The following is a 15477-nucleotide window of genomic DNA, read 5'->3' on the forward strand; positions in this document are numbered from 1 at the left end:
TAGATTATTGTGCTTAAAATTCACACACATGCCAACCAGTTTCAAGTACAGACACAGCAAATAATGACTCAGCAAACTCCTAAACAAATGTGTGTCCATATAGTATAGAATCAGATTTCATCATATAGAACTTTGATAAACAAGGGCCATTTTTATTACTTTAGAATACCATTTACTGTTAGTTGATAAATATTTGGTATATGTTTTTCCATTCACAGTGTTCCAAGCATTAAAGTTCACACTGAGTCGACTTTCACTTGGTTGTTGTTTGACAATATAGCAGACGGTTTGCTTTTAATCTTGTCTGCTGCTTCATTAGAACTGTCTGGATAAAACATCCGAGCAGTACAAAGCGAGACAATGATTTTTTTGTACTCTTGTCTGAAGTTCTGATTGAGCAGCCCATAGACAACAGCATTAAGGCAGCTGTTAAAGTAGGCCAGGAAGTAACTGAATACAAACAGCCACTCCGGGATGAGAGGTGCCATCTTCTTTGGGTCCATAGCTACAGCCAGGCCAATGAAGTTGAGCGGTGCCCAACAGATAGCGAACAGCACGAAAACCACAAACATGGTGACGAAGTTCCTCACAGTATGTGGCGTCAGCTTGGGCCGGAAATCAGGTTTGACACGCCTCCGCACTTGAATAACCAGGATCCAGATTCTTAAATAGCAATAAGTGACAACCAAAATAGGCAGGATGAAGTGGAAGAAGACCACAGCGATGGTGTAGGCCGAACTGGCAGACTGTGCAAAAGTGCACGAGTACACCCTGTGGTCGTACTGCAACGAGCCCACGAAGAAATTCGGCACTATAGCGATCACAGTCAGGATCCAGATCAGGATTACATAGCATAGTGAGTTTTTGTCACTGTACACGTGGTCGTACTTGAGGCTGTGACAAATGTAACAGTAGCGGTTTATGGCAATTCCAGTGATGTTAAATATGGATCCGATGACGCTTAGTCCCATCACGAACCCGCTGATTTGGCAATGTATAAAACCTAAGTTCCATCCATTGTGAAAAATAGACATCAGCACCAAAGGGTAGGGGTAAACCACCACCACTAGGTCAGCTACTGCCAGGCTCACCACAAACACGTTTCCTGAAACACAGATACAGTACATTTACAGGTCTGCTTTATTACAGTTATTTCTCATAACAAAAATGTCCTGTTCCTAATCCAAGTACATTTCCAAATCACTACTAAAGTAAGTAAGTACACAGTGTGAGACATCAGCTGTGATACAAAGAAGCTGTAAATTATTGTAATGAATTATAATGTATGAATTTTAATGTAAATGAAATCTTTAGCAATTATCAGTGAATATCTTAAAAGTAAAAAAGGGAATAATATATTTAATTAAAAATGTAATGCATCTGACTATTCACAAAAATCTAGCTTTAAATGGTATAGGCTGAAGGAACGTGAACAGTAGCACTATCCTATAATCTCTGCAAAAAACACAGAAGGTGAACTGCACTACTTACGTAATAAAAGTAGATCAAATATAGACAAAAATCATAATTTTGCAATAAACCTCAATATTCTAGACTGATGTCATGTATTAACCCATCATAATCTGCTATCAACACATCTCTATTTATTTATTTTTGAGAAGAAAACAGCAAAATCCCAAATCCTCATCATTAAATATGCACCCTGTATAGAGTGTATTTTGAAGACCTACACTATATTTTGGCATTATATTGTCATGATTTTGCATACTCTCTTATCCAGTGTGACTATGCAGATAGCTAAAGGTATAACAAGATCTCAAACTATATGTAACTGTATGTACATATTGTACTGGAGTCTAGTCAATTTTGTATCTATTTTTTTTTAACAATTAAGCAATATATACATAAATATATACAAAGTTTTTTGAAAAATAGGGTGACAAAACAGAGTGACAAATAGGTTGATAAAGTACAAAGCTCGTGCTTAAAAACATGTTTCCATCACAGACTTTGTATTTAAATACAGTTACATTTACATATTTGTATTTAATACTTTGCATTACCATGATGTGAACACCTGACCATGAGCTGGTTGGACATACTACTAACACCTGACCATGAGCTGCTTGGACATACTATTCTAAAACCATGCATTTGGGCATTATTATCCTCCTTACCCCTGCCATTTTTGGGGCTATGACAGATTCAACTCCTCTGGAAAGGCTTTAACAACATTTTGTAGTGTGTCTGTGTCCATTGGATTTTTTGTCCAAGTCAAGTCTATCCCACACCAAACTCCAAACTCATTAAACCAAGTCTTTGTGGACCTAGCTTTGTGCAAACAGAGGAAGTCTGCTTAAAGAGTGTTCAAAAACAGTTCCAACAAATTCAAAACTATATTGTATGATTTCTTTTGTGTAACTGACTTTATACTCTGGCTAGCAAAGAAAAAAGCTGTCTGGTAGTGCTGCTAATGAAAAATGTGACAATAATAAAATGTTACTTTAATATTCAGCCTGTTATTCACTGCATTTTAATACAGTCACAAATACAAAAGATAAAAAATATATATAAAAAAAGAAAAATTATTGGCAACATTTAAAACTACATTTTAAGACAGCCAATGTTAAGACCGTGTTAATGTCTCGTCCTTTTAATTGATGATGTATTTTAATAGCATGACCTTCTGTGCTTCCAATTAAGAAATACCTTCCCTAAGACTGTCATCTGCTTTCTCTATTTAAAGGATTTAGGTTGCACCTGCTATTGTCCCATGATGTTTTGCTCTCCTTGGAGGAACTTCAGGGCCCTGCCTCAGGGAACAGTTGTGCAATAGTTCATTTCGCAATACAGCACAGCACTTTGTTCTAGGACTGGACTTTCTCTCTCACCATGCTAAATATAATCTTTATTTCTTTATAATGCTTGTAATCTTTTTAAGCTGACAAATAATATTCTTTTTTTTTCTAACCAGACATCTAGTATTTAAATGTGGTCAGATCGGGTTAGATCACTGAGGCAGATGTGCCACTTGAAAGACTGAGGCATGTACTGGTACGACCTCAGCAATAGTGACATGCAACTCTTTCTCCCATCTGTCTTCCCTTATTAGTGCTAAGCCAGTGTGACTATGTTCATTCAGAGTGGCACTCTATTGCCAGGGGCACTGAGAAACACAGGATTAAAAAATAAAAAATAAAAAATCAATGTCTTGCATAATTGCTCATTAGTTTTAAGGCACTCTTGTTGCTTTCTTGAGAAAAAAGAAAAAGGCTTTTCTTGCTTTTTAAGCATGAAGCTGCCGTGTTGAAACAATGACTTAATAAACTAAGGCTTGTTGCTTTAAAGAGCACATTTCTTTTTTTTCCTCACCCCTTATTTTATTACTGTCATCACACTAACTATTCCAGAAATACTAGAGAAATAAACCAGAAATTGTTATGTCTCTCCAGGTATCAGCATTAGCGTTTTAGTGGTATTAATTTGATGCTGCAGGCAATTATCAGCGCAGAAGAGCTTTCTAATACAGTGGCGTAAATGTGTTCTCATAATAACATGCTGCATCTCTTCTGCTTTCTACTCTTCCAGTTACTAGAGATAAAAATGATGAGTGGAAAATGTTAAAGCAGAGGTTTAAAAAGCCCAACAAGGTTTACTTAGGGTGTTAGGACTAAATTAAGGTTTTTTTTTTAACTGTAGGCAAAGTGAGCATGAAGCAGTGATAAATCATACAAGCTAATTACAAAATGCTGTCAAGTTCAGTAAGCAATTCTATGATAAAATGCAATTCATAAGAGAAAAATACAAACCATCTCTGAAAAGGGTGAGTCAGTTTGTACAATGTAATATAAACCAGAAACAATATTAGTTAATTGTATTAAACCTTTATTAAACTGACAAACGTTTAGCAAAGAAATTATATTCACAATATTTCCATGACCAACTTGTCTTGCCAAACTGCCTTTTGTAAATATAATTTGATTTTGAATTTTATGTCTACAACGCACTCAAAAAATTGGGATGGGGTAAAATAAGAATAAAAGGTTTATAGAATATTTAAGTTACACCCATTTGAAACTTTCCACAATAAGCAGTTGAGGCTATAAATCACCACCAGAAGTCTTTACAAGCAAAGTTGAATAGTGGGTCACCACTTCATGTCAAGCTTCGTATAAGAACTGTTAAATATGTTTTACCATCTAATGTACAAAATATTCTAAAAACAATCAGGAAATGTGGCGAAATCTTAAAGCGAAGCTGTAAATAACACTGAATATGCTTGACCTTTTAAAGGACGCATATACAGTATATATATGTACTTTATATATACCTGGGTTAGTTCTCTGGGCACCAAGCACATCTCAGATGGACAAAAATACACTAGAAACATTCTGTGGTCTTGTAAGCCCATGTTTTTATTTGTTTTGAAGAAATGATGGGTGTTGAGTTCTCTATGTTCGGGTCCAAAGTTACAAAATGTCCAAACTTACTGGAAATGTGGTCTGTATATACAGTATAAACAAGAAAGTGTTTAAAACATTAAAATCTTGTTTTTGATTAAATACTGGTCAAAAGGTCATTTTCAATAATAAATGTACAGTGTATCACAAAAGTGAGTACACCCCTCACATTTCTGCAAATATTTCATTATATCTTTTCATGGGACAACACTATAGACATGAAACTTGGATATAACTTAGAGTAGTCAGTGTACAACTTGTATAGCAGTGTAGATTTACTGTCTTCTGAAAATAACTCAACACACAGCCATTAATGTCTAAATAGCTGGCAACATAAGTGAGTACACCCCACAGTGAACATGTCCAAATTGTGCCCAAATGTGTCGTTGTCCCTCCCTGGTGTCATGTGTCAAGGTCCCAGGTGTAAATGTGGAGCAGGGCTGTTAAATTTGGTGTTTTGGGTACAATTCTCTCATACTGGCCACTGGATATTCAACATGGCTCAAAGAACTCTCTGAGGATGTGAGAAATAGAATTGTTGCTCTCCACAAAGATGGCCTGGGCTATAAGAAGATTGCTAACACCCTGAAACTGAGCTACAGCATGGTGGCCAAGGTCATACAGCGGTTTTCCAGGACAGGTTCCACTCGGAACAGGCTTCGCCAGGGTCGACCAAAGAAGTCGAGTCCACGTGTTCGGCGTCATATCCAGAGGTTGGCTTTAAAAAATAGACACATGAGTGCTGCCAGCATTGCTGCAGAGGTTGAAGACGTGGGAGGTCAGCCTGTCAGTGCTCAGACCATACGCCGCACACTGCATCAACTCGGTCTGCATGGTCGTCATCCCAGAAGGAAGCTGACGCACAAGAAAGCCCGCAAACAGTTTGCTGAAGACAAGCAGTCCAAGAACATGGATTACTGGAATGCCCTGTGGTCTGACGAGACCAAGATAAACTTGTTTGGCTCAGATGGTGTCCAGCATGTGTGGCGGCGCCCTGGTGAGAAGTACCAAGACAACTGTATCTTGCCTACAGTCAAGCATGGTGGTGGTAGCATCATGGTCTTGGGCTGCATGAGTGTTGCTGGCACTGGGGAGCTGCAGTTCATTGAGGGAAACATGAATTCCAACATGTACTGTGACATTCTGAAACAGAGCATGATCCCCTCCCTTCGAAAACTGGGCCTCATGGCAGTTTTCCAACAGGATAACGACCCCAAACACAACCTCCAAGATGACAACTGCCTTGCTGAGGAAGCTGAAGGTAAAGGTGATGGACTAAACCCAATTGAGCACCTGTGGCGCATCCTCAAGTGGAAGGTGGAGGAGTTCAAGGTGTCTAACATCCACCAGCTCCGTGATGTCATCATGGAGGAGTGGAAGAGGATTCCAGTAGTAACCTGTGCAGCTCTGGTGAATTCCATGCCCAGGAGGGTTAAGGCAGTGCTGGATAATAATGGTGGTCACACAAAATATTGACACTTTGGGCACAATTTGGACATGTTCACTGTGGGGTGTACTCACTTATGTTGCAGCTATTTAGACATTAATGGCTGTGTGTTGATTTATTTTCAGAAGACAGTAAATCTACACTGCTATACAAGTTGTACACTGACTACTTTAAGTTATATCCAAGTTTTATTTCTATAGTGTTGTCCCATGAAAAGATATAATAAAATATTTGCAGAAATGTGAGGGGTGTACTCACTTTTGTGATACACTGTATGTTTTATTAATATTTTTGTTTACTGTTATCACTTTTAAATGGGTTTGTATTGGTTTCATATTATAAGCCACAGTGTGATTTCAGATACAGAACCTTGCGATCCATCACACATCATACAGTTGCTTTAAAAATGGCCTGTCATAGTGTAAACATGACGATCAGACAAGGCCCGAGCTCTTCTGCTCTTTAAGCAGAAATAGCTTGTGTATTGAATGGGTTTATTGGACTGTTCAAGGTGACCTGAATGAGTTGAAGCATAGCCTCAGTTAAAACCATTCATGTGCTACACTGATTCAATCGCTCACAAATTGCCACCAGCTAAAACCCAACTCATTTCTTGGCATGTGAACTTCTAAGTGACGCACAGTTGAGGCCCATCCAGCATCATATGCTTGTGGGTAAATTCACTTGATTTACAGTGATGTCAGCTTTGTCTGTGTCACATGCACTGGAGCTTTAATAGCTGGCTTATCCTAGGACTGCATTTTAGTACAAAAGATAACACTTCTCAGTGATAATGCTGCTATTATATTACTCATGGTTAGGATGGAGGCAATCAATATGTCCTTGACCCCTCAGTGATGTCTTCAATACCTAACAAATACACCATTACTGCTGAAATGTCTTATTTTTGTCATTATAACAGAATGCACTGTTAAACATTTTCTGTATTGATTTTGCCGTATTTCACTTAGTTTTATTCTTAACTGAGAATCCAGGTATCTGAACAGATGAATAAACAATGAAGAGCTACAGTATCTGGCCATGAAGTGTAAAAAGAAAACTGTATTATCAACATTATGTAAACAAATGACCATCACCTTATTGGACACCCCATGGCACATTAATGTAGAGTTGCCTACTTACATCTCCAACTCTGAATGTACACATGCACTTTAATATCGACAGTTATCTACATAAAACAGTAATTCTTTCCTAATGTTTAAAAAAGTTTAAACTATCACCTTATTCTGAGGGGAAATTCGTCCGGATGGCCAGATGTAATCCAAAAAAACAGTGTCACTGGACAGTGTTACCAAAGTTTTGCTATGAATTCAATTTCATAGCAGACCTGCATTATTTGATTATCCCAACAAATGTGTTTTTAGCATACAGTGACAGTTTGGGTAAAAAAGAAACTCTTTCAGGTACTTTTAATGGTCAAACTAGCCTTATTTATACTGATTTTTGGGACCAGCATTGCGAGTGGCTAGGCTATTCCAGAAATAGTGGTTGCAAAGTGTGAACATAACTGGACAGGTCACCAGTCTATCACCTGGCATAATACTCATTTATTTACACACATACATATGAGCAGGGTGGGTATGCAAAAATGCTACACAGGCACTAAATAGAGGTGAGAGCAAACCTCTGGGTCCCTGGAGCTGTGCTGCAGTAACATTACCTCCATCGCCAAAGCACAATAAGACCACTTATTCATTAATTATTGATTTTTTTATTATTGATTATTAAAGCTTCATCCTGATCAGGGTTGTGGTGGCAACCTGTGCGGATACTGTACACCCTGGATGCCATGCTAGTCCACCAAAGGACATTAAACATTCACTCATTGCGCAATCACAGTTAAAGCTAGGGAAAATTTAGAGTAAACCAAGTACCTTAACATGAAATGTATGGTTAGTGGTTGGTCCTAATCATGGTTGGTTGAGAGCCTATTCTTGAAATTTAGGCAAATGGGAAAAACACACATAAATAAATAAATGTAAACAAATTTACTAAAGCTTATTTTTATAGCCAATCCATCCACCAATAAATTAAAAAGCAGCCTCAGGAAAATGTTCCATGCAGGCTCAGAGGACTATTTGTCCTGTCTTCATAAAGACAAAGACTCTTAGTCCCTATTGTTGTATATTCTAGAGTCAGGAGGTTTTTCTTCAGAATACAGTTCAACCTGCAAACAAGCACTTATCTAACCGAACAGAAAAGCTACAGCAAACTTGCTGTTATGAAAAGCAAGCAAGCGGCTGAGTCACGATGAAATGAGGGTATTAATAAGATGTTCACAAAAACGATGGTGACACCAAAGTTGACATCTCAAACTCAAACCCAGCTCTGCTATATGGACAATGATGTATTGTATGCTTCAACTGCTCCAACGCACAATTTTCTACTTGAAGTTTGTTAGTTTGTTAGTTTACTGGTATATTTCCATTCTATTGCTTTTTTATTACTCAAAGTTTGTTAGTGTACTGTCTATTTATGTTTAGATAAATGTATATGTTTATATAATATACTTTTTCCTATATTATTTTACTACATATAAATATGTTAACACCTGCACCAAGAGAAATTCTTTAAACACCTGCTAATTGGCAAATAAATAAAGATTTTGATGATGGGCTTGTTCGGGTAAGGATTGCTGCAATCACGATCTCCGCTGTCTCCACTGAACTTTAGGACCACTGTCAAATATGCTGTAAAAACAGCCCTGACCTGATTGAAACATGGACTCCACAAAACATCTAAAGGATTTCTGTGGTATTGAATACCAGGACATTACCAGTATGTTTTTACCAGGCAGGTATTTGGGTGGTTGTCCTAATGTAAAGGATTTCCTGTTATTGTTGTGGCAACAATGATTCTGACTTATACAAATGTCTGGTCGAAGAGTCGGCAGGTGCAGTGTGCATGTGTAAAGTAAGACCTATTATTATTTGTTAGGTCTCTGTAAAAATCCACCAGCTGCTGGAATAAACTAATGGACAGCAGATGGTAGTCTGTGGCCCTCCTCTGCCAGCATGTGTGGTGCAGGAATTTAAATCATTATAAACTGAAAATGACTAAACTGAGAGAAAATTGAGTAAAACATTTTTAGAATGTAGACAACAGAATGAGGAATAATTAATTACTTCCATCTAAAGTTAATAAATAAATAAGCAAACTGGTAGCAACTACGTCTCTTTTTAATTAAGTGTGCACAATGGAAAAGCTCTGCCACATCCACCCCAACTGTGCTGTGTTTGGTGAGACCCACTAAAGAAACACTAATGAAGTTTTATTTCTCGGACATATTCTGTGTGTATAAAATGTGAGCTTTAAGACTGCACCAGGCTTCAAAGCCATGTCAGGCCTACTAAGAGATAGTGAGGAAGAATTACAAAGAAATACAGCAAGCCAGAGAGCTGTAAAATAATTACTTTCAAATAAGCATTTAACTTTTTGTCAATGCTAGCACATTTTGATTTAAAGTTCCCTCACACAAAGCCACATTATGCAACATTATGTTTAGCTGCACCAGCATCGTAGGCTATAGGGTGTTTAAGGTAATGCTGAGTATGTTGAAATCAGTGCTAAGGGCCAGAAGGGAGTACTTGCTCTGTATAATCCGAAAAGACAGTGATGTCAGAGAGGATCTGTTTTATTCCTTTTGGTTCAATTGTTTGTTGGTTTTTGTTTTAGCTTAGAGCAAAAAGTAAAGTTAATTTGTTTAAACTGAACAACTATTTGCAAACATGTTTAGGTATGCACATGATAGATTAGCTAAAATGAGAAAGGGACCAAAGCTACTACACTCACATAGGATCCAGAATTTCCTCATAGTGGAAAAAAAAGGTCGGGCCAGCAGGATCAACATCAGGTCTATAAAACCCTGTATGATTTTAGTCACTCATCCAACATCTTCACCACTTGAATTTCATGGAGCTTTTAGATTTCATCTTTTTTCAAACAGAATCCCCACATCAGGCACTGGCCAACCTGTCACAGACATATGGCCATCTTTTTGATGAGGTGAAATTGTAAGTGGAACAGCAGCATTATAGTGATGCAGAGATCCATTCATTCTGAAAATGATGTGATGCAATTAACTTCATGAAATGAGGCAATGCCTGAGCTGTACAGACTAATGTGTCTTATAGCCACTGTTGGTGTCACCTTTATAAGGGTTGAGAGAAGTCTGTCATGCCTGACATGAATAAAACGTTAGTCCAGAAAAACCATGAGACAGGACAGGCTGAAGAAATTAGCCATTATTTCAACTGAGAAGATGATTCTTAAGATCTTTGATAGGAGCACCACTGCCCATGAACCCTCAGTAATTAAATTAAACCTAGCACAGCATATTTACTCAATTTCAATCAGTATAACAATCTGCTTAAAAATTCTATTGATTTGGCTTTAAAACAAAAGTATTCAGATTCAAACTTCAACCCCCTTTTAGATATGTTTTTATTGGCAGATACTTTGGGTGTCATTTACAGATTAATGTACATAGTATACAGTCATTTGAAGGACAGAACACAACTGCCATTCCCACTCAGGCTACACACTATGTGGTACAGCCCCTTGAAAATGTAAGAACAGCTTCCAGAGCACAGCAGCGCCAACTATATTCCCAAATGTCACCAATTACAGTGCTAGCAAGCTTTTATCAGTGATTGCTTACTGTGCTGCTGTTGTATTTTGTATGTATTTAGGTTGATAGCTCACTAGTTGTAGACCAACTAACTGCTGCTTTTTAATCTCCTAACTGCTGCTTTTAAATTAATCTTGGTTTATATGCTTGCATATGCCTTTGCTAACACCTCTTCACGTTACTGGGGGTTTGCTTTTGTGCTTTGTGTGTTAATAACACATTCATGTGTAAAATTTCAATAACTTCAGGTAAAAACCATTCAAAAATTTGGCTGTAAAATTAAATTGGAGGGGTGTTTGGATTGAGCAGCAGTGTAACATGCTAGCCTGACACTGCAAAGGGTTTGAGCTCTCGTGGTTGAGTCTTAAGAGCTGCTACCAACCTGACCAGGCACTCAACAGACTGACCAGAGGAGGGAAAGGTCAGATAGGGCTTCTCATTTCTGCTTTAACAGTGATTTCTGCTGTGTGGTTGAGGCGCCGGCACAAATAATAGACGAACATATAGGTCAAAGTGTGACTCTCCTTATGCAGGATGGCTCTGGTGTAAAAGAAGCATCTGCAACTTTTTGTCCAGCATGAATGTGGTGTAAGCAGCACAGACACTGTGTAGCAAAACATGATGTGTTACAATGCCATGTATTTCAATGCAGTTGCTCAGTTTGTATTGAAGAAGCATTCTAGTTTGTTGAGATGTGACAAAAGTCCCAAAAAGCAGACACAGAAGAATATAGTGACACAGGACTTACCCTTTATCGTTACTAAATGTATTCTGAATATGTCAAACAATGTTAAAATACAAAAGTTATTTTTTCTATTAATTTAGTAACTTTTTTAGTTCCCTGTTTGGGACTTTGGGGGATTTTTACAGCCTTTTGTTAAACATGTGGCATGGTTTCTTTGAATTGTGCAACTCATTACAAACTCCCAGCGGGCTTGACGACTCTACATTAGGCCATGGAGCATCTACTCACTAGAGAGAAGTATAATGAAGAAAATTATTCGAGGGTAATAGAACAATTACTGGGTTAACCGTGACCCACTAATCAAAGCAAGCATTGCACCATAACCAGTGGGAGGTCACACCACCAAATCCATTCATTTTGTGCAGTTGCATCAACACAACAATGCAGCTCTTCTGTTTTTATCAGATGCATAATAGATAAACATTTTGCATTATTGTAAACAGTGAACTATTAGGGTGCATTCATGCATTAAATTGATGTCCACTGGAAAACAATTCCTTCTAACTGTCCCACTTATTCACACACTTAGCCAAACTAATTATGTAATAACAATTACCAAAACTGAATGGCAAAGTTATGACTCCTTTATTATAATTTTTCTGAATATATTATATCTCTAGAGATGAATGGTGTGTCTACAATGCCTAAAAAAGGTATTTTCTCTACTGGCAGGAGAGAATGGCATATGGGAAAGTGGGAGCGTCTGTCACTAGTGATAAGCACTTGTGGAAGAATAACTGGCTATTTCAGTTTTGTTTGATTCTGAGCCAAATACCTGAAGCTGTTAAGCCATGCGGACTAAGCCAACATGAAATTTGACTTATCGGACTAACCAGCAACAAAACCAAAACCTATTTTTTATATGGAGAAAAAGTTATTAATTTACATTTAATGACCACTTCCTCCTATTCACTCTCATTGTGGGTCCAGATCTACCTGTAAACACTGAGTGAAAGGCACAAATTCACTGTGGATGAGGTGCAAGTTCATTACGAGCAGGCCCACACACATTCCTTTACCTATTTACACCTAGGAGCAATCTAAAGCGATCACTTTACTTTCTGTATGTTTTTGTAAAGTGGGAGAAGCCGAGAAGAAACTGGAGTACCAAGAGAAGTACCAAACCAATACAGCTAACACATGCCAGACTTCTTACAAACAGTGACCTGATGCAAAGATTGAAGTACCCAGGATTGCTTTTGTTTAGCAGCACCTGGACATCCTCCTCTCCGTCACACTAACTTGAATGTCTTACCTCACCACATCCATAGACCCACTGTTCTACCCAGCAGCTTTATCCTCAAAACAAGTGTTTTCTATACTGCAGTTCTTAATTTAATACATTTTTATTAATTGACATAAATTGCATAATAATTTAGTATTTGCAATGACCATGTTTATAATAGGTAAAAACGACTCAAGAGAATCTGAACTTATACTTTTGAACAAGTGTACTTAATTGATTCCTAGTAGTGCAACATACTAGAAAAATCTTAAATCTATGTATTTTTAAATGTTAACTTTTCATTGTTTTGAAAAACATTGTGTTCATATTACATTTAAAAAAATTTAAGCATGTTCACTAGTGAGCTCAGACTTTTGGTCCCCACTGTAATGTATTTTAGACATATTGTGATGAACATTACCATTATTTAAATACAAATCACTTGTCCAGTATAGCCTTAACCATACAACTTAACAACTTTTTATTTATTTATTTATTAGGACACACTTTGGTTGCATTTATGACAGAAACAGTAGTTATTCATTACACAAGGTTCATCAGTTCAAGTTTAATCTCAAACACAGTCATGGACAATTTTGTATCTCCAGTTCACCTCACTTGCACGTCTTTAGACTGTGGGAGAAAACCGGAGCTCCCGGAGAAAACCCACACAGATACAGGGAGAACATGCAAACTCCACACAAGATGGACCCAGACCGCCCCACCTGAGGATGGAACCCAGGACCTTCTTGCTGTGAGGCAACAGTGCTACCCACTGAGCCACCGTGCTGCCCTGTCAACTTTTTTAGTTTTTATTTTTAAACTAAACTTTTAGCATTTACTGTTTTACTGATGTTTTCTCATGTCTGGTTTGATATGTGACACAATGTGTAAAGTAGTACCAATTACTTGATCACTGACACAGTTTGACCATTTACCTTAATGGTGAATTTATAAGATCAAGTTGATTCCTTTCGACCCTGCTAATAAGCTCTGTCTGCGGTGCAATACTTAAAATAATTCATCTAATAACCAAACAAAAGATCAAGATTCATATGTCCTATTGTTGCTCATTCAACCACGTTTAAATTTTCTATTTTTTCTACACTTTTTACATTTTAAAACATTTCTATTTTTAGTATATATATTTTGTCTATTTTGTAATTACTAATGTGGACAAGCACTGCCAGTTGTACTGTGTATGACTATGTATGTGACAAATAAACCTTGATTTGATTTGAGCGCAACTATTCGGCGCATTAAACCTGAATCCCTGGAGCGCACAAACCGCAACAAACCTCCTGTTGCTCTAACGTTTATAAAACGACTCACCTGCGTTTCTGAGCTTCTTATTTCTGTAGACAGAGAAAATAACCAACAGGTTGCCCAGTATATCGACCACGATGGTGAAAATAAGAACGCTGCCAAGAGTGCTTGAGACCCAAGGAGGACGGCTGAGGGCGAGTTCGTGGGGGGCAAGAGAAGAACCGTTCTCCAATCGGCTGTCATTTATGTTCATCTTAAACCTTCACTTTTCAGTCGTCAGCATCCCGCTGAGGTGTGTTTAGTCCATCGCAAAACTTCAGCGGAGCGCGTTAGTGTAAAACGCGCGTGCATTCACTCCGCACGGGTCGGGATCCAGCACGTGCGCGTGCACTTTTATAGCTTTGGAGGGAGTCGCTGTGTGTGCTGTGGGAGAACAATTTAGCGGTGAGTTACATTCTTCTGAAACGCGGAGGCTCATTCATGTGCAGAAACGCTGCCCCGCCGTGGAGAGAATAAACCAAACTCCACATCAGGTTTGTTTAACCTCTCAGCCTCGTTCATGCGTGCACGTGCGGTGTGGCTCATCTCCGCACGCGCTCTTTCATTCCTCACGAGCTCATTCAGGATTTACATGACAAAACGGGCAGCACGGTGGCTCATTGGGTAGCATTGTTGCCTCACAGCAAGAAGGTCCTGGCCTTTGGCAGTTCATTCAGTGGTTTAGGGACAGACACCCATTCATACACACATACAGTGTATCACAAAAGTGAGTACACCCCTCACATTTCTGCAAATATTTTATTATATCTTTTCATGGGACAACACTATAGACATGAAACTTGGATATAAGTTAGAGTAGTCAGTGTACAACTTGTATAGCAGTGTAGATTTACGGTCTTCTGAAAATAACTCAACACACAGCCATTAATGTCTAAATGGCTGGCAACATAAGTGAGTACACCCCACAGTGAACATGTCCAAATTGTGCCCAAAGTGTCAATATTTTGTGTGACCACCATTATTATCCAGCACTGCCTTAACCCTCCTGGGCATGGAATTCACCAGAGCTGCAAAGGTTGCTACTGGAATCCTCTTCCACTCCTCCATGATGACATCACGGAGCTGGTGGATGTTAGACACCTTGAACTCCTCCACCTTCCACTTGAGGATGCGCCACAGGTGCTCAATTGGGTTTAGTCCATCACCTTTACCTTCAGCTTCCTCAGCAAGGCAGTTGTCATCTTGGAGGTTGTGTTTGGGGTCGTTATCCTGTTGGAAAACTGCCATGAGGCCCAGTTTTCGAAGGGAGGGGATCATGCTCTGTTTCAGAATGTCACAGTACATGTTGGAATTCATGTTTCCCTCAATGAACTGCAGCTCCCCAGTGCCAGCAACACTCATGCAGCCCAGGACCATGATGCTACCACCACCATGCTTGACTGTAGGCAAGATACAGTTGTCTTGGTACTTCTCACCAGGGCGCCGCCACACATGCTGGACACCATCTGAGCCAAACAAGTTCATCTTGGTCTCGTCAGACCACAAGGCATTCCAGTAATCCATGTTCTTGGACTGCTTGTCTTCAGCAAACTGTTTGCTGGCTTTCTTGTGCGTCAGCTTCCTTCTGGGATGACGACCATGCAGACCGAGTTGATGCAGTGTGCGGCGTATGGTCTGAGCACTGACAGGCTGACCTCCCACGTCTTCAACCTCTGCAGCAAT

At 38.7% G+C, this 15477-nt stretch overlaps 1 protein-coding gene across 2 annotated transcripts; it reads right to left on the reverse strand.

Annotated features, from left to right (window-relative positions):
• Positions 1-236: 236 nt before the first annotated feature.
• Positions 237-14885, reverse strand: mtnr1ab (melatonin receptor 1A b). Of its 2 annotated transcripts, XM_062999780.1 has the most exons (3): positions 14873-14885; positions 13822-13932; positions 237-1105 (listed from the first exon to the last, which is right to left on the reverse strand). In XM_062999780.1, the coding sequence occupies exon 3, from the start codon at positions 1032-1034 to the stop codon at positions 237-239; it is 798 nt and encodes a 265-aa protein (XP_062855850.1). In that variant the 5' UTR covers positions 1035-1105; positions 13822-13932; positions 14873-14885. The 2 variants fall into 2 exon arrangements, with proteins under 2 accessions (XP_062855850.1, XP_062855849.1); XM_062999779.1 differs by lacking the exon at positions 14873-14885 and having other exon boundaries at positions 13822-14008.
• Positions 14886-15477: the final 592 nt, after the last annotated feature.

This window comes from Trichomycterus rosablanca, chromosome 8 (genome assembly GCF_030014385.1).
Source record: "Trichomycterus rosablanca isolate fTriRos1 chromosome 8, fTriRos1.hap1, whole genome shotgun sequence".
NCBI classification, from domain to species: domain Eukaryota; kingdom Metazoa; phylum Chordata; class Actinopteri; order Siluriformes; family Trichomycteridae; genus Trichomycterus; species Trichomycterus rosablanca.